Source organism: Leucopleurus acutus, assembly GCF_964270905.1.
Source record: "Leucopleurus acutus genome assembly, chromosome: 2".
NCBI lineage: Eukaryota > Metazoa > Chordata > Mammalia > Artiodactyla > Delphinidae > Leucopleurus > Leucopleurus acutus.
In genome coordinates, this window is record NC_139143.1 from 113,203,563 (window position 1) to 113,231,478 (window position 27,916).

The 27,916-nt window shown below is 34.1% G+C and overlaps 1 protein-coding gene across 1 annotated transcript in view; it reads left to right on the top strand.

The window, feature by feature from the left end:
• The window catches only part of HFM1 (helicase for meiosis 1), a gene marked incomplete at both ends in the record, with an annotated part of 128,499 nt that overhangs the window by 58,053 nt on the left and 42,530 nt on the right, over positions 1 to 27,916 (top strand). The window contains 7 exons of the mRNA XM_082833123.1: positions 12,671 to 12,768; positions 12,850 to 12,978; positions 18,697 to 18,782; positions 19,279 to 19,362; positions 19,487 to 19,644; positions 21,113 to 21,216; positions 21,689 to 21,823. Of these exons, the coding sequence (XP_082689249.1) occupies positions 12,671 to 12,768; positions 12,850 to 12,978; positions 18,697 to 18,782; positions 19,279 to 19,362; positions 19,487 to 19,644; positions 21,113 to 21,216; positions 21,689 to 21,823 (794 nt within the window). The remainder of the gene's footprint in view (positions 1 to 12,670; positions 12,769 to 12,849; positions 12,979 to 18,696; positions 18,783 to 19,278; positions 19,363 to 19,486; positions 19,645 to 21,112; positions 21,217 to 21,688; positions 21,824 to 27,916) is intronic.

The following is a 27,916-nucleotide window of genomic DNA, read 5'->3' on the forward strand; positions in this document are numbered from 1 at the left end:
AGGCTGTTTTTTAATTTTTCATAATTCCTGGGTCTTTCATCTTAAGCACTAGCTCTGTTTTCTTTATTTGGTATTTTTCAATGAACTTATAGGGTGTATTTCCAAGTCAGTGATTTCTTTTCACATTTGTTTGTTTCTTCTTATTATATAAGTAACGCATGGATTCATTTTTAAAGATTCAAAAATAAAATTTATAAAGCAAAAAGTCAGGTCTCCCTTGACCCCCAGAAGTAACTGTTATCAGTAGTTTGCTGTGGGTCCTTCCAATTTCCTTTCTATTTATTTCGTACATATATATGGGCTAATAAACATATGTTATGTCTACATATAAAAAAGGTCATACTATAATTATTGCTCCTGTCATGAAGTTCTTCTATATCAGTACATACACGTCAACCTCATTTATTTTGATACCAATGTGTGTGTGTGTGTGTTGTTTTTTTTTTTTTGCCGTACGCGGGCCTCTCACTGTTGTGGCCTCTCCCGTTGCGGAGCACAGGCTCCGGACGCACAGGCTCAGCGGCCATGGCTCACGGGCCCAGCTGCTCCGCGGCACATGGGATCTTCCCGGACCGGGACACGAACCCGCGTCCCCCACATCGGCAGGTGGACTCTCAACCACTGCGCCACCAGGGAAGCCCCCAATGTGTGTTTTAATAGCAGTGTATTCTATAGTATGAACATATTGTAAATTTTAACCACTCCTTTACTGATGAAGAGTTAGATGGCTTACAAACTTTTGCTATTACAAATAGTGCTGAAATGAACTTCCTTTTATTTACACCGTATTTTTCAAGAATTTCTGGGTGAAAAGGTATATACATGAAAAGATTTAATATTTAATGCCAAATTGCCTTCTAAAAAGCTTACCTTATTTACAGTTCCCACCCACAGTGTAAAAAGAATGACCATTTCCATAAATCCTCCCAATACTTGTTTTTTATCTTGAACTTTTGTCAATCTAATGAGTGAAAAATTTTAAACTTTTCAAATCCCTAATTATTAGGAGGGAATATACATATTATTTGGTTTTATACAGAAATTTTAAATTGTTATAAAATCATGCATGTCAGTCATTTCCTTATGACTTCTAGGTTTTGTGTCTTGCTTACTTAGGAAGGCCTTTCCCATCCTGTATTTCTTTTTTTTTTTTTCATCCTGTATTTCTTAAGATTAGGTTCAACTACATAAAATGGTAATAAAATGAATTAACAGTAGATTCAACAAAATAGGCTACTTTTCTCTCACAGAATATACAACTCAAGGTAGATAGTCTAAGGTAGATATAGTGGCTTCAAGGTGTCATGAATACTATGTTCCTATCTTTCTGCTCTGCTATCCCACACGTGACTTCTATTTCAAGGTCACCTCATTGTCCAAAATTACTACTAGAGCTTCAGCCATTACACTTGAATATCCTCTCTCTTTTCAGTAGGTTTCTTGGAAGTCCCAGATAACCCTTTCTCACCTAATACAGCTAAGTGCAAAAGAGACTGGGAAATGTCTTGGTGATAGTGTGCCTATATTAAAATTAAGATTCTGCTATTAATAAGGAAATAAAGAATGAATGTTGGGTAGGTAAAGCAGTCTCTGCCACACATCCTAAGATCATAGGACTTTTTCTATCGTTTCTTCTAATACTTTAAAATAATTTTATTTTTACCTAAAGGCTTTTCATAGGCATCTGGAGTTAATTTTTATATGTGGTATGAGTTAAGAATTTAATTATATTTTGTCCCTGAAAGATAGTCAGGAGTGTTTGATAACTATGTTGTCTTTCTCTCTTTGCCTATTGATTTGGAATGCCACCTTCTCATAAACTAAATTCCTAAGGATCTGATTCTGGACATTTACTGTTAGCCTGTTTATTTTGTTGCCATGACAATACCACATTGTTTTACTTGCTATTCTTTTATTGCATGTTTTGTTATCTGGTAAGGCAAGTCCGTTCTTACTGTTATTTAAAAAATGTTTTTGGATATTCCTGCATTTTTCCTCCCTGTGAAATTTAGAATCAGTTTGTCAAGATTTATAAGAAGTCCTATTGAAATTGGCTTTATAGATTAGTTTGTGGAAGAATTCTTCCTTTAACAGTTCTGAAATCTTTCTATCTAGGAATATGGTATCTCTCTCCATCTATTCAGATCTTTATGTCTTTCTGTGATATTTTATAACTCATCATTTAGGTTTTATATTTCTTGATAGGTTTATTTCTTGGTATTTTATGGAGTTTGATATTGTGAGTCCTTCTTTACATTGCATACCATTGCATTTTATGGTCAATTATTGATGGTATATAGGAAGGCTATCAATTTTTAAAATTTTGATTGTTTTATCTGGCTATCTCACTGAACTCTCTTAATAGTATGAGTTGTCCTTTAGTTGGTTTGCTGGGATTACCTAGATAGACAATCATATTATCTGTAAATAGTGATAGTTTTATCTCCTGATTTCTAATAGTTGCAACTCTATTTTTCTTAACTTCTTGTAGATAGAAACTTTAGTATATGTTCTCTAGTTTTAGAGAGAGCAGACATCTTTGTCTTTTTACTGTTTTTAATTGTCAAGTTTCCAGTGTTTCACCACTGGGGAATTTCTCATACTTTTTGGATTCGATTGTGGAATCCATTAACCTCCTTCTCACTTATTTGTAAAAACAGATTTGAATTCAGAGAGAAGAGCGAGCAATCCATTTTAGCTCACCATTGTCTCTGGATCTAAAAGTTGGGTTTCTCTACGATTTCTTTCATTTTTTGTTCTTTGCAGGGTTGCTAACTTTTTTTGAATCAATTTTTCTTACTTTATATGTTCCTGAGCTATTCATTTCACCCAGCTTGTCAGTTTTTATGGCATAAAGTATTTTGTCCTCTAATAAGTTAAAAATTTCCCCTAAATATATAATGTCTTTTCTAATATCTAATATTATTTGTATCGTCTCCTTTTTTCTTAATCAGATTTGCTAGAGGTTTCTATATTTTGATCTTTTCAAGCCATTTATTTTTGACTTATTGATCATGTTTAATAGTCCTATTAATTTTACATTTTTAATCTTTCTATTATTTTTTATTTCATTAATTTCCCATTTTGTCTTTATTTTTTTCCTTCTACTTCTTTTTGTAATCTTTTAAATTGTATTTTTCTCCATTTATTATTTTTTTTAATTTTCTATAAAATATGTAAAACTACAAATTTTCCAGTGAATACCACTTTGACATTGTTCTATAGATTTTCTAAATCTATTGCTATTCTTTCTAAATAGTTTGTAATTTCAGTTTTAGTTTCCTCTTAAGAATTATTTAAAATTATGTTTAAAATTTTTAAAGTTATACTTTTTAAAAATTGTCATTCTTTTATTGTTAATTTCTAATTTTATTGGATTGTAATTAGAGAATGTGGCCTGTTAGCGTTCTGCTTTATGATAGATATTGTGGTTTTACTTGTGGCTTAATACATGGTTAATTTTTATCATTATTCCATGTGGATGGTAAATGGATAAATGAATGATGTGTTCCTTAGGCACTAAATTGCATATTTTGCCATTAGGAAGAGTTTGCTAATTGTGTTACTCAAAGTGAAATATCACTCATTTTTCATGTAAAGTTTTATTAATCAAGAGAGTAATTTATTATATTGGAAGAGGAAAATATATTGAAAATATAGCCAGATTATAGAATGGATCTAAAGATGTAATGTCAGATAGTTCAAGGGAATATATATATACCACCAATATATTTGGAAAAGCAAACAGAAAAGGAACAAGTACACAGTAAACAGAAGAGTGACATATTGTCTAATCAGCTGTGACTTGTGGAAATGACTATAAAAGTATAGGATGGATTATACAATAAAGGAACAAATCATAAGGAAATTGTCTTCTTAGGATTGTACATAAAAGGAGTTGTACTTAACCTGTGTATTTACACATTTGTTAGGTACTACAGGCCTATTGGCCCGTTTGTCCATGTTGCCTTTCTTGTCCTGTCTTGTCGTTTCTGCTGATGGAAAGAGGCAGGTTAGATGAGTCAACTAACTGTCCTATTGAATACATTTTGCTTTTAATTCCGTTTTGTCTACTATTAATAATATTGCCATACTTGTTTTATTTAGTATATCATTTAATCTTTTTCTTCTTAACATTTTCATATTGTTTTATAATTTGTATAGATTGAATATAGTTAGATTTTATCACTTTTCTTTTTACCTGATCTCAGAATTCTTTAATTGAGAATAAGTTCATTCACATTTATTATAATTACAGTAGTCCCCCCCCCCCTTATCCACGGTTTCGCTTTCCACGGTTTCAGTTACCAGTGGTCAACTGTGGTCCAAAAATATTAAATGGAAAATTCCAGAAATAAACAATTCATAAGTTTAAAATTGTGCACTGTTCTGAGTAGCAATTCATAAGTTTAAAATCTCACTTCGTTGTGCTGTGTCCCACCTGGGACATGAATCATCCCTTTGTCCAGTGTATCCTGCCTGTTCTTCACTTAGTACCCATCTCAGTTATCAGATGACAGTTGCCATATTGCAGTGCTTGTGTTCAACTAACCCTTATTTTACTTAACAATGGCCCTGTGGAATTAAAGGAACCTCAGCTAAAATTGGAATCAGGACAGACCTGTAGGGGAAGCTCTCACACTCTGCCATGCGTCATCAGTTGCTCCAAGCAGAAAGAGGTGTACACCTACCTCTCTGATAGGAAAATCCCTCTACTTTACTATCCAGCAGGAAAAAGAAAACTTCTCTTTGCCCTGACAGCCCAGCCAGTCGGAGACTGTACCAGCCCGACTAATGAGAAGCCTCCATACTTTGTACTACCAGCTTCCTCCAATGGACCCTGGTTTTCATAGCCCCTCCTATCTCCCCCCTTTTCCCTGTAAAGCAAATTTCCTTGTTCTCTTGATTTGCCTGTGCTTTGCCATAGTTTGCATATCCTGAATTGCAGTTCTTTTGGCTCTTCCTCAATAAACTTGCTTTTGCTATAAAGCAAGTTTATAAATAATACAGTAGCCAGTTATAAAATAACTGGCTACTGTATTATTAAAGTTGACAGCTCCAAAGTGCAAGAGTAGTGATGCTGACAATTCAGATATGCCAAAGAGAAGCTGTCAAGTCCTTCCTTTAAGTGAAAAGGTGGATGTTCTAGATTTAATAGGTTCTAGATTTAATAATTTAGAGGTTGCTATGCTGGTTAATAAGAGGTTAATATGCTGAGGTTGCTAAGATCTACAGTACGAATGAGTCTTCTACCTGTGAAATTGTGAAGAAAGAAAAAGAAAGGAAACTGTGAAGAAGGAAAAAGAAAGTTCATGCTGGTTTTGCTGTCGCACCTCAAGCTGCAAAAGTTACAGCCATAGTGCATGTCAAGTGTTTAGTTAAGATGGAAAAGGCATTATATTTGTACAATAGCATATTCTGAGAGAGATAGAGACCACACTCACATGACATTTATTAACACTATTAATTGTTCTATTATATTATTAGTTATTGTTGTTAACTTTTAGTGTACCTAATTTATAAGTTCAACTTTATCCTGGGTATGTATAGGAAAAAACAGTATATGTAGAGTTTCATACTATCTTTGGTTTCAGACATCCGCTGAGGAATCTTGAAATGTATCCCCTGAGGATACTGTGTTTGGACTTAATCTTATTGTATGTTTTCTAATTTGCACGATTATTGCTTGTTTCTTTTTTCCTCACTTATTTCTTCTGCCTTTTCTGCCTCTTTTTGGATATGTCAAGTTTCGTTTGTTTTTGTTCTTCTAACTAGCTCTTCTTTTAAAATTTTATATGTTTTTAACCAATGTCTATAGAAAATGAACATTTAAAAACTTGCCATATGAGATAAAACTTTTATCATATTTTCAATTTCCTCTTGCCTCTTGCTCTCTCCCATGTTCAGATCATCTTGGATTTTAGTTCCAGATTGTTAAATTTAAAATATTTTACTGTGCATTAAAAATTGTAGACTTAACCTAATTTCTTTTTTTACTGATTGCTTTGCTTACTTTCTGCTTTTTAAAATCTCTATCTTCCTTTTCCTTAGATATATAATTTATTTTTTTTGGATACATTCTCAAATAATTTTCTGAGTCCTTCTGAGTCTTTGTAAGCCTGAAATGTATTTTGCCCTATCATTTGAATAAGTTTGGCTAAATCATTCTTCAGATGTTTATACTGCTCTTCTTGCATCCATTGTTGGTGATCTAATCTATTTTCAGTACTTTTTTAAAAAATTAATTAATTTATTTATGGCTGTGTTGGGTCTTCTTTGCTGCACGCAGGCTTTCTCTAGTTCTGGCGAGTGGGGCTACTCTTCCTTGCGGTGTGCAGGCTTCTCATTGCAGTGGCTTCTCTTGTTGCAGAGCACAGTCTCTAGGCATGCGGGCTTCAGTAGTTGCAGCACATGGGCTCAGTAGTTGTGGCTCGTGGGCTCTAGAGCGCAGGCTCAGTAGTTGTGGCGCACAGGCTTAGTTACTCCACGGCATGAGGGATCTTCCTGGACCAGGGCTCAAACCTATGTCCCCTGCATTGGCAGGTGGATTCTTAACCACTGCACCACCAGGGAAGTCCCCATGTTTTCAGTTCTTTATTAATAACTTTTTTCTTTATCTGATTTAGGAAATTCACCAGAAAGTCTGCGTGTGTCTTTATTCTTTATTTTGCACAGCATTCTGTGGAACCTCTTAATATGTAGACTTGTATCTTTCTTCAGCTCTGGGAAATTTTCTTCTATAATTTAATTATTTCTTCTCTATTCTCTCTGTTCACTCCTTCTGGAACTCCTGCTGGATGAATGTTGGAACTTCTGACAATCTCCTCCACATATTATACTTATCCTTTCATATTTTTTATCTGTTTATGCTTGGCTTTTAGGAGAATGTCTTAGCTCAGTTAGCCATCTCACTGATTTGCTCTTCAGCTTTATCTATTGAGTTTTTTCAGTGATAATTTTTTTTTGTTTTTTTGCATTAAAGCATATCAGGGATTTATTAGAATTCTTCAAAGAATTTTAGGTGAAATTTTAAAGCATTGATATTTTGAAAGCTCCTACAACATTACAAAGAAAATAACTGATAAAATTTGTATTTTACTGTATCTCTGCTTGGCTTTCTAAAATATACATGGTATTTCTTTTTCTGTGTGTGTGTGATTTTAAAAGTTTATTCTGATAGCAATACAAAACAAATTGCATGAGTAAGATTAAAGGTAAGGACAGGGTTAAGAAATAAGTTTCTTTCTTTCTTTTTTTTTAAAATTAAAAAGAAAAATTTTTAATTTAATTAATTTTTTTACACAGCAGGTTCTTATTAGTCATCAGTTTTATACACATCAGTGTATACATGTCAATCCCAATCTCCCAATTCATCACACCCTCACCCCCACCCCCACTGTTTTCCCCCCTAGGTGTCCATACGTTTGTTCTCTACATCTGTGTCTCAATTTCTGCCCTGCAAACCGATTCATTTGTACCATTTTTCTAGGTTCCACATATATGTGTTGATATATGATATTTGTTTTTCTCTTTCTAACTTACTTCACTCTGTATGACAGTCTCTAGATCCATCCACACCTCTACAAATGACCCAGTTTCATTCCTTTTTATGGCTAATAGTCCATTGTATACATGGACCACATCTTCTTTATCCATTCATCTGTTGATGGGCATTTAGATTGCTTCCATGACCTGGCTATTGTAAATAGTGCTGCAATGAACATTGGGGTGCATGTGTCTTTTTGAATTATGGTTTTCTCTGGGTATATGCCCAGTACTGTGATTGCTGGGTCATATGATAATTCTATTTTTAGTTTTTTAAGAAACCTCCATACTATTCTCCATATTGGCTGTATCAATTTACATTCCCGCCAACAGTGCAAGAGGGTTCCCTTTTCTCCACACCCTCTCCACCATTTGTTGTTTGTAGATTTTCTGATGAAACCCATTCTAACTGGTGTGAGGTTATACCTCATTGTAGTTTTGATTTGCATTTCTCTAATAATTAGTGATGTTGAGCAGCTTTTCATGTGCTTCTTGGCCATCTGTATGTCTTTTTTGGAGAAAGGTTATACATGGTATTTCTAATCTCTCTGAAAAAAAATTTAATTATATAAATCAATTATGCTTATTTTGAAACTCTTTTTCTGTGCACTTAACTCTGTTTCCTCAATTGTTATTTCATTTATTAATATTGTGTGTCTTTTTAAATTTTTTTCTCAAATGTTAGGTAGTTCTTCATTGTTTGCTTTTGCATTTGTAAATATATTTTTGCCTACCTATTCTGTTACTTACTATCTCTAATGATTGTGGAGAAGTAATTAGATTGACTCCCATAAAAGTGTGGAAATACCTTGCAATTTAAGAGTAAAGTCTTTCTACTTCTACTGGGGTTTTCGTTCCTACCTGGAGAACTGTCCTGCCTCTCTGGCCTCAGTGTCTACACTCCCTACTTTAGCCTCTCAATATATACTACAACTGCTTAATGTTTTCCACAAATGAGAGAGAGTGACAGGGGTAGACTAAACTACCTGCTCAGAATACAGCATTCCAGTGAATTGCTCCAACAAATACCCTAGGACCCTCTCTCCTTCTTGATCTATTAATTCTTCTGCATGTACTATGGATAATGTCCGGTTTTGTTTTTCTCATAGATTTGATCTTTTTCATAGATATGATTTCTAACATTCAACTTTCTGGCCCACCAATGGCATGCTTTCTTGCTTTCCTGTAGTTTTGTGGATAGAGACTAACACACAAAAACACACCTATATAGTTGTCCATCATTTTATGGAATTTAAAGAGGAGTTATATGTATAGAAGGCTCCATGTGCCATCTTGATTTTTTTCTTTCATTTGATTCTTTGGGCATTCTTATTCTATGTTTAGGCAGAAAAAGATGACTTCAGAATAACTTTTTCTCCTCTCAAGAGAGTTGTACAGCTTTATAGTACACCTTTAACTTATCTTCATATGAAGGATTTCTACTCTTTCTATACCTTCCTTTACTAAGTTGGCCAGTATACAGAAGTCTTTTGGGAAGTTCTGGTATCATTTTTATTAGTTGGCTAACTGTGGAAGCTGAGAGCAGGTCATAAATGGCTCAACCATTGATAATAATAATAGTAATAACCATTGCTTGAATATTTGCTGTGTTCCAAGCACTGCATTAGATGCTTTACAGGCATACCTTGGAAATATTGTGGGTTCAGTTCCAGACCACCACAATAACATGACTATCTCAATAAAGCAAGTCACACAGTTTTTTTGGTTTCCCAGTCCAGTGCATATAAAAGTTATCTTTACACTAGACTATAGTCTGTTAAGTGTGTAGTAGCACTGTCAAAAACACAGTGTACATACCTTAATTTAAAAATTCAAAACAATTACAACAGTAACATCAAAGATCACTGATCACAGATCACCATGACAAATATAATAATAATGAAAAGGCTTAAAATATTTCAGCACTTAACAAAATATGACACAGAGACATGAAATGAGCAAATGCTGCTGGAAAAATGGTGCTGATAGACTTGCTTGATGCAGGGTTGCCATAAACCTTCAATTTGCAAAAACCCCACAATATCGGCAAAGTGCAATGAAGTGAAGTGCAATAAAATGTGGTATACTTGTACATACCTATGGCAGAAACTGCTAGCTGACTGTCCAGTATTTATCTTACCTTCACAGGGAAAAGATTACATTTCCCAGTCAACTTTGTAGCTAAATAGGGCCCTGTGTCTAAGTTTGTCCAATTAACGAGATGTAGGCAGAAGATGTAAGTCTTCCTAGAAGGCTGCTTAAAGGAAATGGAGTCAGGTGGTAAACAGGGCATCAATTGTTGTCTTCCACCACTTCCTCCAACATGTTGTATGGAGTGAATGTGTAATGGCTGGAGATCCAACAGTCATCTTAGACCATGAGATGGCCTGAAAATGGAAGCCATACATGGCAGAATAGAAATATAGTAGGATCCTAGGTCTCTGGTGACTTGTTGGACTACCATACCAAGCCCTAGACTGCCTAACTCTGGAGTTCTTTTACATAAGAGAATAAACCATTTATATTTAAGCCTCTATAGTCTGGTCATGGTTGAACCTAATTCAAATTGCATTATTACTTTATTTCATTTAATCCTTACAATAACCCTGATTTAGTCATATAACTATCATGCAAGTCTGACCCCATTAGTTGAGATGGCAGAGGTGCCATCTTACCTGAGGCTGTGAGACTTTTACTTCTACTGAGGATAAGCTCAGGCTGGCCTTATCTGGTGGAGAGAGACAGACAGCCCTGCCAAGGTTCTGTACCTACTAGAATAAATCCCTGTTCTCCCTTCCATTCCTGCTTATTGTTACCAAGTTCAAGCTTGTACTGCTCGCTGCATGACAGGACAGTAAAACGAGAGACAGGTGTTGGGGCAAGGAAAAGCCACTTATTTGGAAAGCTAGCAGACCAAGAAGATGGTGGACTCATGTCCCAAAGAACCATCTTACTCGAGTTAGAATTCAGGCTTCTTTTATACTAAAAGGGGAGAGGGTGTAGCTGGTTGTTGTTGCAGACTTCTTGGTGCCAGAATCCTTTGTTCTTGCAGCTGTCCACGTAAGTTTGGTCCCAATGTTCCTGTAAACCTCTAACATGACAATCAACAATCATTATTTTCTGTTCTGCAACTTTTTATCTCTACATAAATGTAAACATGTTATACTTTTAAAGGTCAAGCCTAGGAGGCAGAGCATTGAGAAAGGGCTATTATGTATATTTGAAGCCATAGGCAACATTTTTACAAAGGTTCAGAGCCAGCATGACTAAGTATGGGCAACAGACACAAAGGTTAGAGCTAAAGGAATAGATCCAATATGGAGTCAGGTTTCTTCTCTTACATACTGCTTTTTGTGGTAAAGTTTCTGACAGAGAAGTATGATGTTGAAAAGTGTACTATTTTTTAAGGTATATTGATGTTAAACATAAATATTACCTCAAAAGTCTTATTTTTACTCTATAATTTTGTATATATTCTGCATTTGTGCATTCCAGAATAGTTTCACAAGAAGTTTTATTTATCCAGCACTTGAAAGCACCCCATCCACATTTTCCCATCAGTTCCTTCTTTGTTAACAAACCATGTAACTTTATAACCATTTCTTTCTTTCCTTTTTTTTTTAGTTTCCAACTTTCTTTAATGCTAATCTTAATGCTAATAGGTTGTGAGATATGTTTTTTTAATTGAATGAAATATTCTTTAAATTCTATAGTGCTTTACAATTTTCAGAAGTTTCACACACATGATTTCATATAATCCCATAATAATCCTATATTTCCCCACTCTTGTATTGCCCCTCCCCCTTCCCTCTTCCCATGGGTAACCATTAATTTGTTATCTATATCTGTGAGTCTGCTTCTTTTTTTGCTTTATTCATTAGTTTGTTGTATTTTTTAGATTACACATATAAGTGATATCATATAGTACTTGTCTTTCTCTGACTTATTTCACTTAGTATAATGCCCTCCAGGTCCATCCATGTTGCTGCAAATGGCAAAATTTCATTCTTTTTTATGGCTGGGTAGTATTCCACTGTGTATATATATGTGTGTATATATATATATATATATATATATATATATATATCTCACATCTTCTTTATCCATTCATCTGTTGATGGACACTTAGGTTGCTTCCATACTTTGGTGATTGTAAATAATGTTGCTATGAACATGGGGTATACAATCATTTCTAAGTAGATGATATAAAATAATTTTCAGAAGCATATATTATAACCAGAAGAAGTAATCATTCTGTAGTTTCAGCTGTATGCACCCATTCTGTGAAGTTAGTTGCTTCTTTCTATTTTCATATATTGTTTGCTAAAACTAAACCATAAAATATAACTATTCTACCCTTTCTCTTTGTGTACCTGTTTTTGGTCTTACAAGAGATCCCCCCAGAGAGTAATACAAGTCTAATAATTTTAGTTAGAATCATAGGGGGACTTGCATATCAAGGTCCTGTTAGATAAGTAAACAGACGAAAGAGGTAGCAAAGACCTGGGAGATAATAGGCACAATAGATGGTAACTTCTTTTCTCCCCTCTTTCCACCCCTCAAATTTTGTAGCCAAGCAACTGCTTGTTGCTAATAATCAACTAATAAGCTACCAACCTTCAAATGTTGAACAGAATTTTATCACCTAACAGTATGCTTTTTACTCAATAGGTACTTAATAAATATATGGTGATTATATAAATTGTGTTGTTTTCTATAATACCTATATATAGTAAAGCCCAAAGTCAGCTGCACTGGAGAAGAATATGATAACAAATTATAGATGTGTTGAAATGAAAAAAACAAAGTGCAAGTGCCCTGTGATCATTTGAAATTTATCAATCTAGAGATTATAACAAAAATCTTGAGAAGAAATGAGATTTTTGAGAGAAAGAGAGGTTGAGTGAATAAAGAAGAGTAGAAAAATGAGAACTGACCTTTTAGAGGCTGGGAAGAGGAAGTCAACAATTACTTGCAATAATGATGATACAAGATGCAGAGTCATGTAGTGTCACAGAAATCAAGGCAGAGAGGAATTTTAAGAAGAGATACTTCAGTCACTGATGTCAAACACTGTGAGATAGTAATTTTTAAAAAGAAATAATAAAATTTCTTCTTTCCTCAGTCTTATTCAGGCTCAGCTAGGATGCATTCCCATACAAGACTTTGCTTTGACGCAAGATACTTCGAAGATTTTCAGAAATGGCTCACGAATTACAAGATGTATGTTAAAGGATTAATGGATTTTCAATATTTTTCCAGTAAAATAGTATACTAGATTTAATATTGGAAACTTTTTTTTAGGGTTGTCAGATTTTATGGCTATTCAAGAAAAGTTTGCTGTACTGTTGAACAGTTTGATTTTAGCGAAGTGTTTTAGATGTAGACTTTGGGAAAACTCTCTGCATGTATCCAAACAGCTGGAAAAAATCGGTAGGTACTGAATACAGGTAGGCAATGTATCAATGTCTGCAATTTATTTTGTATTTCACTGTTAGAAAAATTGTTCTAAGATGGTTATAGACCTTTAAGGAAAAATGTGTTTATGGGCCTAAATAAGTTACTATACTTTCCTTCCCTTGAAAATCTGATTTTCATTTGCTTATGCTTAAAGAATTCTATTTGAAATCAATTTGGAAACCTAATAAAAATTAATGTTCTTATTTTTAAATTTGTTCTCAAACCAAGAGTGAAATTTTGTTTTAGTAATTAGGTAACTATGTGTTGTTCTCTCTTCTACTTTTATGACTGTTTTGTTTTGATCTCAATGACAAGGTACAGAGCTAGCAGTCCTGGTCATTCCTAATTCATTACAGAAAATTGTCACTTATTTATATCTTAACTTTTTCTCTTTTTTCAATAACATTTCAATATTAGTAATGATTTTCATAGAGATTCTATAGACAGGTTTCTTTCCTGTCTGTTGGGATCTAGCTCAGGATGTGAACTGAAAAACTCTACACGGTGCCATTTACAAAGACTGGGATATGCCTAAAGCACTTTGGAATTTTTCACTTTGGTGTCTTTGGCTTTGTGACCCTGTTCCTTCTTAGATAGCTAGAACTCCAAAAAGAGAGTTATTTCATGGCTGACAGTCTTATTAGCTTTATAATTTTGTATGCATCTTGGGGACATTAAAAAATTAGGTAATGGGTCACTGGGGATTGTCTAATTATTCCTTAGAACAAAGATCTCCAGCTATTTTGTGAGGAAGTACTACTTTGTATTTCCTTGAAGTTTGAAATTGGTGGGGGAAATCAGTCAGAGAGCTGAGCAGTCCTGGGAACTGGGGTGAAGGTGGAGATTGACTGGTGAAAGCAAGGTCAAAGTAGAAGAAAGATTCCTGATTAAAGGCTCACCTTCCTATCAATACATAAGTCCTGGCAAACCAAATGCCATGCCCATCCCACAGAGATAAGAGTTCTGAATTGGGAAGAAGGTTACATACAATATTTAGGAGATTTCAACTTACAGAAAAATTTGAAATTATATAGAATGATTATTAATAGTATAGCACTAAAACACTTATATTAGAAAAGTAGAAAGTTCTCTAGAGTGATTTCAGTTTCCATGTGATAAGATGAGAAAAAGAACAAATTAAACCCAAAGTGGGCAGAAGAAAAGAAATAATTTTAAAAGAGCATAAATAAATTGAAAACAAAAAAATCAACAAAACAAAAAGGTGATTATTTTGAAATATCAATGAAATTGATAACACTAGTCAGACTGATCAAGCAATAAAGAGAAAAGACACAAATTTCCAAAAACAAAAATGTGAGATATAACTATGGATCTTATAGATGGCAAAATGATAGAAAGGGAATGCTATAAACATTTAATGTCAATAAATGCCACAACTTTGATGAAATGGGAAAATTCCTTAAAAAACACAAACTGTCAAGAGTCCACTCAGGAAGAAATAGACAACATGAGTAGGCTTATATTTATTAAAGAAATTAAATTTGTAGTTTAAAACCTTACAAAGAAAATCCCAGGCACAGAAGGTTACACTGGTGAATTCTACTGAACATTTAAATAAGAAGCAATATCAGTTCTACACAAACATTTTCAGAAAATTTAAAAGGGGGGGTAATACTTCCCAACTCATTCTATGAGGCCAACATTGCCTTGTTATCACAACCTGACAAAGACATTCAAGAAAGACAGACCTCAGTAATATAAAAAAGATATCCCTCAGTAATATAAATGCAGTAATTCTTTATAAGTTTTTAACAAATTGAACACAATGATAGATAAAGGGGCTAACATATCTTGGCCAAATGTGGTTTATTCTGGCAATACAAGATTAGTTTACCACTTGATGTCAATCAATGTAATTCCTCATATTAACAAACTAAAATAGACCATATGATCATCTCATAATGCCCAAAAAAGTTGACAAGATCCAAAATCCATTTCTAATTAAAACTTTCAACAAATTTAAAATAGAAGGAAATTTCTCAAATTGATAAAGGACATCTATGAAAAACCTACAGCTAACATCATATTTAATAGTGAGAGACTGAATGCTTTCCTTCTAAGATCAGAAACAAAAAGGATGCTCACTGTAACTACTTCCAGTACACATTGTACTAGGGGTTCTAACCAGTACAGTAAAGCAAGAAAACGAAACTAAAAGCATACAGATTGGAAAGGAAAGAAGTAAAAATGTTTTTATTCATACATGATCACATGATCATCTCTGTAGAAAATTCCATGGAAGGTAGGAAAGGTTTAGCATGGTTGAAGGATGTAAGGTCAATATATAAAAATTAACTTTATTTCTACATACTAGTAAGAAAAATCAGAAACTAAAATTAGAAAAACTATGCTATATTAGTTTTCTATTGCCATTGTAACAAATTACCACAAACTTTGTGGCTTAAAACAACACAAATTTATTATCTTAAAGTTCTGTAGATTAGAAATCTGATGTGGTTCTCACTGAGATAAAATCAAGGTTCGGCAAGGCTGTTTTCCTTTCTAGAAACACTAGGGATGAATCCATTTTCCTGTCTTCAACTTCTAGAGAATACTTGATTCCTTGATCATAGCCCTCTTCCTCTACCTTCAAAGTCAGCAGGTGATCTTGGATTTGGCAAAGAATTTCTTAGATACAACACAAAAGCACGAACTATATAAAAGAAAAAAAGTGGATTTAATCAAAACTTAAAACTTTTGCTTTTCATAGTATACTATTAAAGAAGGAGGAGGAGGAGGAGGAAACAAGCCACCAGACTGGAAGAAAATATTTGCAAAACATATAACTGATGGAGGACTTGTACCTAGAATGTATAAAAAATTCTTATAACTCAATAATAAGACACACCACTGAGTAAAACAATGAGCAAAAGATTCAAACAGACACATCACCAAAGAAGATATGTATATGGCAAATAAGCACCTGAGAAGGTGTTCAACATCATTAGTCATTAGAGAAATGCAAATTAAAATGACAACGCAATACCAGTACACATCCACTAAAATAATTAATTTTTCTTTTTTTTTTAAATTTATTTTTGGCTGTGTGTAGGCTTTCTCTAGTCATGGCGAGCAGGGGCTACTCTTTGTTGTGGTGCATGGGGTTCTCATTGTGGTGGCTTCTCTTGTTATGGAGCTCAGGCTCTAGGAGCATGGGCTTCAGTAGTTGCAGCGCGTGGGCTTCAGTAGTTGCGGCGCGTGGGCTCAGTTGCAGCACGTGGGCTCTAGGGCACGCAGGCCTCAGTAGTTGTGGCGTGCAGGCTTCAGTAGTTGTGGCTCATGGGCTCTAGAGAGCAGGCTCAGTAGTTGTGGCACATGGGCTTAGTTGCTTTGTGGCATGTGGGATCTTCCCGGATCAGGGATCAAAATCGTGTACCCTAGCGTTGGCAGGTGGATTCTTAACCACTGCGCCACCAGGGAAGTCGCCACTAAAATAATTAAAACTTGACAGAGTGCTGGAGAGGATATGGTTCAACTGGAACTCTCACTGTGGGAATGTAAAATGTTACAACCACTTTGGAAAACCATTTGATTGTTTCTTTAAAAGTTCAACATAAACCTACCATTGCAACCGGCCCTTTCATGCTTAAGTACCCAAAAGAAATAAAAGCATGTAGACACACAATTCTAATAACCAAGACATTTGAAAACAGCCTAAATATCTATGAACACGCAAATGGAAAATAAATTGTGGTATATCCCATAGTATGGATATATATACTCAGTAATAAAAAGGCATGAAGTGTTGATACAAACAACAACATGGATGAATCTTACAATAATTATACAGAGTAGAAGAAGCCAGACTAAAAAGAAAACTATTTAATTCCATTTAAATAAAAGACTAGAAAATACAATAGTGATAGAAAGCAGATCAGTGGTTGCTTGGGGACTGTGTGGGGAGGGGACAGAAGAGGTAGCGAAGAATTACAAAGTGGCACAAGGAAACTTGTAGAGGCAATGGTAATGTTTATTAGCTTGGTTGTGGTGATAGTTTCTCATACACACACATACATAAACACACAAAATCACATGTCAAGTATATTGTATGTGAATTATACTGCAGTCAGTAAAATTGTAAAAATAAATAAATAAATCCAAAGGAAACTGTATTCACTCACCAAATGAGCAAAAATTAAAAGTCCTGTAGTGGAGATAGTATAAGGTTATGAACATTCTCATGCAGTGTTGGTTGGAGCCTAAGCCTCATTATATCTACCAATTAAAATGCACAACCTCTTTAAAACAGCAATTTCACTTTAGCAATTAAATTTATAGAAATATTTCCACATGGATACAAATATAAGCATTGTTTATAATCACATAATCTTAAATGTCCATCAATAGCAGAATGATTAAGAAAAGTATGAATTATCCATAAAAATTGATTAATAAAATTTCACTATACTGGAAGAAGCCAGTCTTTCTGACTTTCTAGAATATTGTCAGTCTGGGCATCAGTTGCATTCTATCCCTTCCAAATTGTTGAACACGAACATGTTTTTCACACTTAGTACAGCTGAACAAAAAGAAACAAATATTGACCAGCAAAATTCATGTAATAGAAAAGTGAGAGAATCCAAACAAAAAAGTAAATCTAAGTTCTTATTGAGCACCAGGAAAAAATAATGAATGCAAAATGATTTTCAACAATGTTTATAAACTAAAAATTAAAAACCAGGAAAGGTTATAAGGGAAAATGGAAATGAACATTAAGGAATTAAGAATACTAGGAGTTGTGTCTAAAGATTGAGTAAGAGAAATTCCCAAGAATAGTTAAAGATATGAGTAAGGAAAGGAGTATCATACCCTCATCAGTAATATGTGTGCCTTAAACAAGGTGGTACTAGTTTAGAATTTTATGCTTCTGACAATATCTTCTATTTTGGGATTTGGTTAAAATCATTCATATGAGTGTAAGAATTAAAAATTACAGTTTCTCAAAGCATGAAGAAACAGAGAATGTCCAAAGATCGAAGAGCACTTGATGTATTTAAGGAGCAAAATTAAAGCCGGTGTGGCTGGAGAATAGTCAGCAAGAGGGGAATGGTAGGAAATTAAATGGAAGAGGTAGGCTGTGTTCAAGTCATATAGGTAAGGGAGTTTGGCCATAGTAAGGAAATTGCCATTTTATTCTAAATGCAATGGAAAGGCATTGGAAATTTTAGGCAGAAGAGTAAAATTATCTGAATTAGTACAGAGAACTCAGTTTCTTGAGTTCCTGTTTCTTTAAAAGTTCAGCATAAACCTACCATGAACTCATTTCAAGACAGAAATGCTCAGAGAGCCATAGCTTCATGAAACAATATTCCCATCCCTGAATAATGTTGCCTTTTTTAAAAACATGAGTATAACCATAGATGTTTCTTGGTACTTGCTCTATGACATAAGGTAAAACTAAGGGTTGAGACATCATGTGGACCAAAGAATTCCTCTTTCTTTTATAAAGCACATGAGTGTTTTATTTGAGTTTGAAAAAATAAATATGAACAATCAAATAACGTCACAGCCCAATTAATCCAATTGAGAACATTTTTTGACAACTTTAAAAATAAGTCATTAGTCTGGCTCTTTAAATTTTTCTTTTTTACTAATGTAGTTGTTAAATATTTAAGTGTAGATTTAGTTTTAAGTGGATTGTTTAAAAACTATTTGATTAATTTTCCACAGGTGTAACATTATCAAATGCTATGGTAAATGCAGGTTTGACTACCTTTAAAAAGATAGAAGAAACAGATGCAAGGAAACTTGAACTGGTATTTAATATTTACTTATTCCTAATGTTACCTGAATTCTGTATAAATTCTAAAGCCTGACTTTTGTATCTTTATTTCTGCCAAAAAATGATTTCCCTCTCATAGTCATACATATATATATATATATATATATGTATATATATATATATATATATTTTTTTTTTTTTTTTTTTTTTTGCGGTATGTGGGCCTCTAGCTGTTGTGGCCTCTCCCGTTGCGGAGCACAGGCTCTGGACGCGCAGGCTTAGCGGCCATGGCTCACGGGCCCAGCCGCTCTGTGGCACGTGGGATCTTCCCTGACCGGGGCACGAACCCATGTCCCCTGCTTCGGCAGGCGGACTCTCAACCACTGCACCACCAGGGAAGCCCAGTCATATATATTTTTAACTTAAGATTTTAGATAATAAGCATGTTAAAACTATTGACTCTAAAAAATATTTTACTAAAAGAGTTTTTAGTGTTGTAATAAGAACATAATGACATAAATATGTTTTAGATTTTAAATAGACATCCCCCTTTTGGAACTCAGATAAAAGAAACAGTGATGTATCTACCAAAATATGAACTTGAAGTGGAACAGGTAAATATTTTCTATTTTTCATATATTTTGATTTTCAGGAATAAAGCTACCCATAGCTGACTTGGAGGTGAGTATGAGTAGTAAGGTTATTTTTAACACTTTTTATGCCTATCCTTTTTTAAAGATTGCAAGATATAGTGATACCATGGCAGAAATATTAGTGACTGTTACATTAAGAAATTTTGAACAGCTACAAACTAAAAGAACAGCACCAGATTCCCACTACGTTACCTTAATCATAGGTGATGCAGATAATCAACTGGTTTCTAAGCACAAAATTATGTAAGTGTGAAATTTCTATTTGTTTTATTTCTAAGCATATACTATAAAAGAAAAATTCTGCTGAGGAAAAGAGTAATAAAATCATGGTGGGATCAATTAAATTACATTTTCCTGATTCTATAATGGGATAGTTTGTCTATTAAAGAAGATACTAATATTGGGTCTGTTGGTTTAGATAATATTTAGTACTCAAATGAACAAAGTGTAAAGTCTATCACCATGGTTTGAAACAAGTAATAGATGACCTTTAGGAGTAGCTCTAATTCACTGTTGCTGAACTTTCTTATTTTGTTGCTTTTCTCCTATCATTCATGACCTTACTACTCTTTGAGTGCAATCTTCCTCCTACTTACTTCAAAATATATCTTCTATTTCCAAATTAAAATCTAACAAACTACTACCGCCATTGTAGGATCCAGGCAACCAGATCCAATAGATAAAGGAGGTACCTTGCCTTATATCTAGTTCTCTAGCATGTCATTCTATAATTTTACTTCAGCCTTTTTTCTAATACTATTGCATATTGATATTTTCTCCCAGGATGTCATAAACAAACTCTAAAGATAATAGTTGTAGCTACAGCTAATATTTTTTGAGCACTTAGTAGGTTCCAGGTATTGAATTGTTTAGTCTTTGTATGAGATAGGTGCTATCATTATATATACTTTATAGAGGAGAAATTTGAGACCAAGGTTATATAGGTAGTTTACAGCAAAAACTAGTTTTGAAGCCAAGCATTCTTACTCCAGAGCCTATGCTCCTAGCATATAACTGTACCTGTAAGTTCAGGATGGCAGTGATTCTGAAATGGGAATCTCCTAATTTTTGCCAGTGTACTGGAATATGGCTTCCTAAAACATCCTGTGCAAGGTTCCTAATGGGACTGCAGTGACTGATAAGGATATCCTTTTCACTGATAATTACTCTCCTGCAACTAGCCGTGATACACTTACAGAGAATATATAATTATACAAATCTTTATTCTCTGTGACGACTAAATCTAATGACAGCCTTGACTATAGGAGGCTAAAATAAGTTCAATCACAAAATTGGTTGGTGGTGTTGTGTTATTAGACACAGACTATTTCATATCATTTAAAAAAATACTGTTGAAGTTCTCACAAATCCATGTAACTTATGTATAGCCATTTTAAAGTGATAGTGATTTAAGGTCAAGGTCATAGGTTATTGATAGTAATTATATATTCAAGCAGGCCTGAAATGATTCAGTGCAACTTAGAACCAGCTGTTGGGTGAACATATAGTTAAGAAAATTATGGTAACGGTAGCTCCATTGACACTCCATTTACCTATTCTCAGAACTTGGGGAAGGTAGTTTTCAGTCTCACTTCAGTTTACTACCAGATAGGACCTATCTTAGGATCAGTTAGCCCTTGAACATTAATTTATTATTTCATTTCATTTAGTGTTCAAAATCACTATTAAATGATGCATTACTCTTTTTCAGGGATTCTGTTTTGCTAAAAGCTGGAAATTGGGCTAAAAAGATTGATGTGAGGCGAGCTCTTAAATCTGAAGATCTTAGCATAAATCTAATTAGTTCTGAATATGGTAAGTTCACTGAAGTAATGAAGACATGAATGTAAAAAATATGATAGCATTTAAAAATTATTTCCTTTATGTAAAACAGAAAAACAACATAAGTGATATTGTGTAAAAATAATTTATTTAAGTAAAATGAATAATTTTAAAGGAGGCTTCATATATTTGGATATGTAAAAGATGGCAGAGACTAGGATAATAAAATTAAAATTTTATCTGTTCATTTATAGACATTTTATTTTTTAAGATAAATTTCAATTACTGTAGGAACATTGATTTTTATTTTTATGACAGATGTATAAATTTTCATTTGTTATACTTTTTAAAGTATCTTTAAAACATTTCTATTTCCTGGACTTGTTAGACTTTCCAGTTCAAAAAGGTATAAAATATAGCAGGTATAAAAACAAACAAATGGTCTCATGTGTGGATTTATATGACTTAAATAAGCATTTGTATGCTTTTTTTTTTCTTTTTTCAGTTGGACTTGATATACAGCAGAAATTTACAGTCTTTTACTTAGGACCCAAGAGATTTGGAAATCAAATACTTATGCGAAAAAAAACAGAAACAGAGATGTCCCATTTTAAACATTCAATAGCAGGGCCCAGTAAAGGTAAATAGCTGTATTTAGTCCTGTTTTGCATTAAAGCAAAGATATGGCTAAGGGTAGTATCATCAGTATAGTACTGCTTTATTCAGATTGTGGATACTGTGGAATTAGATGTTTAGACTTTCTAATAATTGCATTAATAATGTACAGTAGGAATTCTTAGTGTTAATATTTGTCAAAATTGGGGTGATTTTTGGAGTAAAGAATTATTTGACTAGTTTTTTGTACACATTTCCCCCTTTTCATACCCACTCCTTTCTTATGGCCATGGCATGGGGAGAGCAAGTGATATACAAGAATTAATGGATTTGATAAGGCAAAGCAGGTGACAATTTTTTTTTTATTATGGGACATTCAAATAAAGACGAAAGTAGAAAGAAGTGTATATTGAACCTTCATGTACTCATCACCCACCTTAAACAATTATCATCTCAGGGCTAATATAGTTTCATCTGTACCTCTGTTTAGATTTCCCCTTGTATTTTTTGAAGAAAATCAGATATCATATTATTTCCTCTGTAAATGTTTCAGTATATATTTGTAAATGGTAAGGATTTAAGAAAAAAATACTGCGTTACTCTTAGACATAAAAAGCTAATAGTAACTAATAATTATCCAATATTGAGTTAATGTTCAAACTGCTGATTACTCATAAATGTTGTAGATATATCATCTTGATACCATCTAGACATACCAGATTGGCTCCTGAATCCTTTTGTTATGTCCCTAGTAGTCTTGACAGCTTCCTTGCTTTGTGAGGTTATATGATGTTCTAGGTTTAACCTTTTATAATTCCAGACCCAGACCTGTAATAAGCCTTTTCTCCAAAGATACCTGGTTTCTTTTCATGATAAATAGTTTTCTGTGTGCTGGAAGAGCTCATTGCCATTGACTGATTACTATCTCTTGCCTTTTCCATGAACAGATTTAGGAAATACGTGATTTTTTTCTTTTTGAGATAAAATACATAATTGATTCATAGTTAAATGTCCAAATCAAATTCAGGGCTATAGTATTTATCCTTAAACTCAATAATCTGTATCTCCTTTCTGCCATGCTGAGAGATTTGTTTCGCAATAACTCCCAAACTGATAGAATGTCACTAATTTTCTTTTTTTTTTTAACATCTTTATTGGAGTATAATTGCTTACAATGGTGTGTTAGTTTCTGCTTTATAACAAAGTGAGTCAGCTATACATATACATATATCCCCATATCTCCTCCCTCCTGCATCTCCCTCCCACCCTCCCTATCACATCCCTCTAGGTGGTCAAAAAGCACTGAGCTGATCTCCCTGTGCTATGCGGCTGCTTCCCACTAGCTAGCTATTTTACATTTGGTAGTATGTATAAGTACATGTCACTCTCTCACTTTGTCCCAACTTACCATTCCCACTCCCCATGTTCTCAAGTCCATTCTCTACATCTGCGTCTTTATTCCTATCCTGACCCTAGGTTCTTGAGAACCTTTTTTTTTAGATTCCATATATATGTTTTAGCATACGGTATTTATTTTTCTGTTTCTGACTGACTTCACTCTGTATGATGGTCTCTAGGTCCATCCATCTCACTACAAATAATTCAATTTCGTTTCTTTTTATGGCTGAGTAATATTCCATTGTATATATGTGCCATATCTTCTTAATCCATTCATCTGTCGATGGACACTTAGGTTGCTTCCATGTGCTGACTATTCTGAATAGAGCTGCAATGAACATTGAGGTACATGACTCTTGTTGAATTATGGTTTTCGCAGGTTATATGCCCAGTAGTGGGATTCCTGGGTCATATGGTTTTTCTATTTTTAGTTTTTTAAGGAACCTCTATACTGTTCTCCGTAGTGACTGTATCAATTTACATTCCCACCAACAGTGCAAGAGGGTTCCATTTTCTCCACACCCTCTCCAGCATTTATTTTTTTATGATGGCCATTCTGACTGGTGTGAGGTGACACCTCATTGCAGTTTTGATTTGCATTTCTCTAATGATTAATGATGTTGAGCATCCTTTCATGTGTTAGTTGGCAATCTGTACATCTCCTTTGGAGAAATGTCTATTTAGGTCTTCTGCCCACTTTTGGATTGGGTTGTTCGTTTTCTTGACATTGAGCTGCATGAGCTGCTTGTAAATCTTGGAGATTAGTCTTTTGACAGTTGTTTCATTTGGAAATATTTTCTCCCATTCTGAGCGTTGTCTTTTCGTCTTGTTTATTGTTTCCTTTGCTGGGCAAAATCTTTTAAGTTTCACTAGGTCCCATTTGTTTATATTTGTTTTTATTTCCATTTCTCTAGGAGGTGGGTCAAAAAGGATCTTACTGTGATTTATGTCACAGAGTGTTCTGCCTATGTTTTCCTCTAAGAATTTTACAGCGTCTGGCCTTACATTTAGGTCTTTAATCCATTTTGAGTTTATTTTTGTGTATGGTGTTAGGGAGTGTTCTAATTTCATCCTTTTACATGTAGCTGTCCAGTTTTCCCAGCACCACTTACTGAAGAGGCTGTCTTTTCTATATTTTATATTCTTGCCTCCCTTATCAAAGATAAGGTGACCATATGTGCATGGGTTTATCTCTGAGCTTTCTATCCTGTTCCATTGATCTATATTTCTGTTTTTGTGCCAGTACCATACTGTCTTGCTTACTGTAGCTTTGTAGTATAGTCTGCAGTCAGGGAGCCTGATTCCTCCAACTCTGTTTTTCTTTCTCAAGATTGCTTTGGCTATTTGGGGTCTTTTGTGTTTCCATACAAATTGTGTAATTTTTTCTTGTAGTTCTGTGAAAAATGCCAGTGGTAGTTTGATAGGGATTGCACTGAATCTGTAGATTGCTTTGGGTAGTATAGTCATTTTCACAATGTTGATTTTTCCAATCCAAGAACATGGTGTATGTATCCATTAGCTTGTATCATCTTTAATTTCTTTTATCAGTGTCTTATAGTTTTCTGCATACAGGTCTTTTGTCTCCCTAGGTAGATTTATTCCTAGGTATTTTATTCTTTTTGTTGCAATGGTAAATGAGAGTGTTTCCTTAATATCTCTTTCAGATTTTTCATCATTAGCGTATAGGAATGCAAGAAATTTCTGGGCATTAATTTTGTATCCTGCTACTTTACCAAATACATTGATTAGCTCTAGTAGTTTTCTCATAGCATCTTTAGGATTCTCTGTGTATAGTATCATGTCCTCTGCAAACAGTGACAGCTTTACTTCTTCTTTTCCGATTTGGATTCCTTTTATTTCTTTTTCTTCTCTGATTGCTGTCGCTAAAACTGCCAAAACTATGTTGAATAATAGTGGTGAGAGTGGACAACCTTGTCTTGTTCCTGATCTTAGAGGAAATGGTTTCATTTTTTCACCATTGAGAGCAATGTTGGCTGTGGGTTTGTTGTATATGGCCTTCATTATGTGTAGGTGAGTTCCCTCTATGCTTACTTTCTCAAGGGTTTTTATCATAAATGGGTGTCGAGTTTTGTCAAAAGCTTTTTCTGCATCTATTGAGATGATCATATGGTTTTCTCCTTCAATTTGTTAATATGGTTTATCACATTGATTGATTTGCATATATTAAAGAATCCTTGCATTCCTGGGATAAACCCCAATTGATCATGGTGTATGATCCTTTTAATGTGCCATTGGATTCTGTTTGCTAGTATTTTGTTGAGGATTTTTGTATCTATGTTCATCAGTGATATTGGCCTGTAGCTTGCTTTCTTTGTGACATCTTTGTCTGGTTTTGTTATCAGGGTGATGGTGGCCTCGTAGAATGAGTTTGGGAGTGTTCCTCCCACTGCTATATTTTGGAAGAGTTGGAGAAGCATAGGTGTTAACTCTTCTCTAACTGTTAGAATTCTCCTGTGAATCCATCTGGTCCTGAGCTTTCGTTTGTTGGAAGAGTTTTAGTCACAGTCTCAATTTCAGTGCTTGTGATTGGTCTGTTTATATTTTCTGTTTCTTCCTGGGTGAGTCTCGGAAGGTTGTGCTTTTCTAAGAATTTGTCCATGTCTTCCAGTTTGTCCATTTTATTGGCATATAGTTGCTTGTAGTAATCTCTCTTGATCCTTTGTATTTCTGCAGTGTCAGTTGTTACCTCTCCTTTTTCATTTCTGGTTCTATTGATTTGAGTCTTCTCCTTTTTTTTTTCTTGATGAATCTGGCTAATGGTTTATCAATTTTGTTTATCTTCTCAAAGAACCAGCTTTTAGTTTTATTGATCTTTGCTATTGTTTCCTTCATTTCTTTTTCATTTATTTCTGATCTGGTCTTTATGATTTCTTTCCAACTGCTTACTTTGGGATTTTTTTTGTTCTTCTTCCTCTAATTGCTTTAGGTGTAAGGTTACGTTGTTTATTTGAGTTATTTCTTGTTTCCTGAGGTAGGATTGTATTGCTATAAACTTCCCTCTTAGAAGTGCTTTTGCTGCATCCCATAGGTTTTGGGTTGTCATGTTTTCATTGTCATTTGTTTCTAGGGATTTCTTGATTTCCTCTTTGATTTCTTCAGTGGTCTCTTGGTTATTAAGTAGCATATTCTTTAGCCTCCGTGTGTTTCTATTTTTTATCGATTTTTTCCTGAAATTGATATCTAGTCTCATAGCTTTGTGGTCAGAAAAGATACTTGGTATGATTTCAATTTTCTTAACTTTACCAAGGCTTTATTTGTGACCCAAGATATGATCTATCCTGGAGAATGTTCCATGAGGATTTGAGAAGAAAGTGTATTCTGTTGTTTTTGGATGGAAAGTCCTATAAATATCAATTTAGTCCATCCTGTTTAACGTATCATTTAAAGCTTGTGTTTCCTTATTTATTTTCATTTTGGATGATCTGTCCATAGGTGAAAATGGGGTGTTAAAGTCCCCTACTATGATTGTGTTACTGTCGATTTCCCCTTTTATGGCTGTTAGCATTTGCCTTATGTATTGAGGTTCTTCTATGTTGGGTGCATAAATATTTACATTTGTTATATCTTCTTCTTGGATTGATCCCTTGATCATTATGTAGTGTCCTTCTTTGTCTCTTGTATTAATCTTTATTTTCAAGTCTATTTTGTCTGATATGAGAATTGTACTCCAGCTTTCTTTTGATTTCCATTTGCATGGAATATCTTTTTTCATCCCCTCACTTTCAGTCTGTATGTGTTCCTAAGTCTGAAGTGGGCCTCTTGTAGACAGCATATATATGGGTCTTGTTTTTGTATCTATTCAGCCAGTCTATGCCTTTTGGTTGTATCATTTAATCCATTTACATTTAAGGTAATTATCGATATGTGTGTTCCTATTACCATTTGTTTTGGGTTTGTTTGTTATTGTAGGTCTTTTCCTTCTCTTGAGTTTCCAGCCCGGATAAGTTCCTGTAGCATTTGTTGTAATGCTGGTTTGGTGGTGCTGAATTCTCTCAGCTTTTGCTTCTCTGTCGAATCTGAATGAATTCTCTGCTGGGTAGAGTAATCTTGGTTGTAGGTTTTTCCCTTTCATCACTTTAAATGTGTCTTGCCACTCCCTTCTTGCTTGCAGAGTTTCTGCTGAAAGATTAGCTCTTAACCTTATGGTTATTCCCTTGTATGTTATTTGTTGTTTTTCCCTTGCTGCTCTTAATATTTGTCTTTGTATTTAATTTTTGATAGTTTGATTAATATGTGTCTTGGTTTGTTTCTCCTTGGCTTTATCCTGTATGGGACTCTCTGCACTGCCTGGACTTTATTGACTATTTCCTTTCCCATATTAGGGAATTTTTCAACTATAATCTCTTCAAATATTTTCTTGGTCCCTTTCCTTTTCTCTTCTTCTTCTGGGACCATATAATTCGAATGTTGGTGTGTTTAATGTTGTCCCAGAGGTCTCTGAGTCTGTCCTCAAATCTTTTCATTCTTTTTCCTTTATTTTGCTCTGCAATAGTGATTTCCACTATTTTATCTTCCATGTCACTTATCCGTTCTTCTGCCTCAGTTATTCTGCTATAGATTCCCTCTAGAGAATATTTAATTTCATTTATTGTGCTGTTCATCATTGTTTGCTCTTTAGTTCTTCTAGATCTTTGTTATTTTCTCCATTCTGTTTCCAAGATTTTGGATCATCTTTACTATTATTACTTTGAATTCTTTT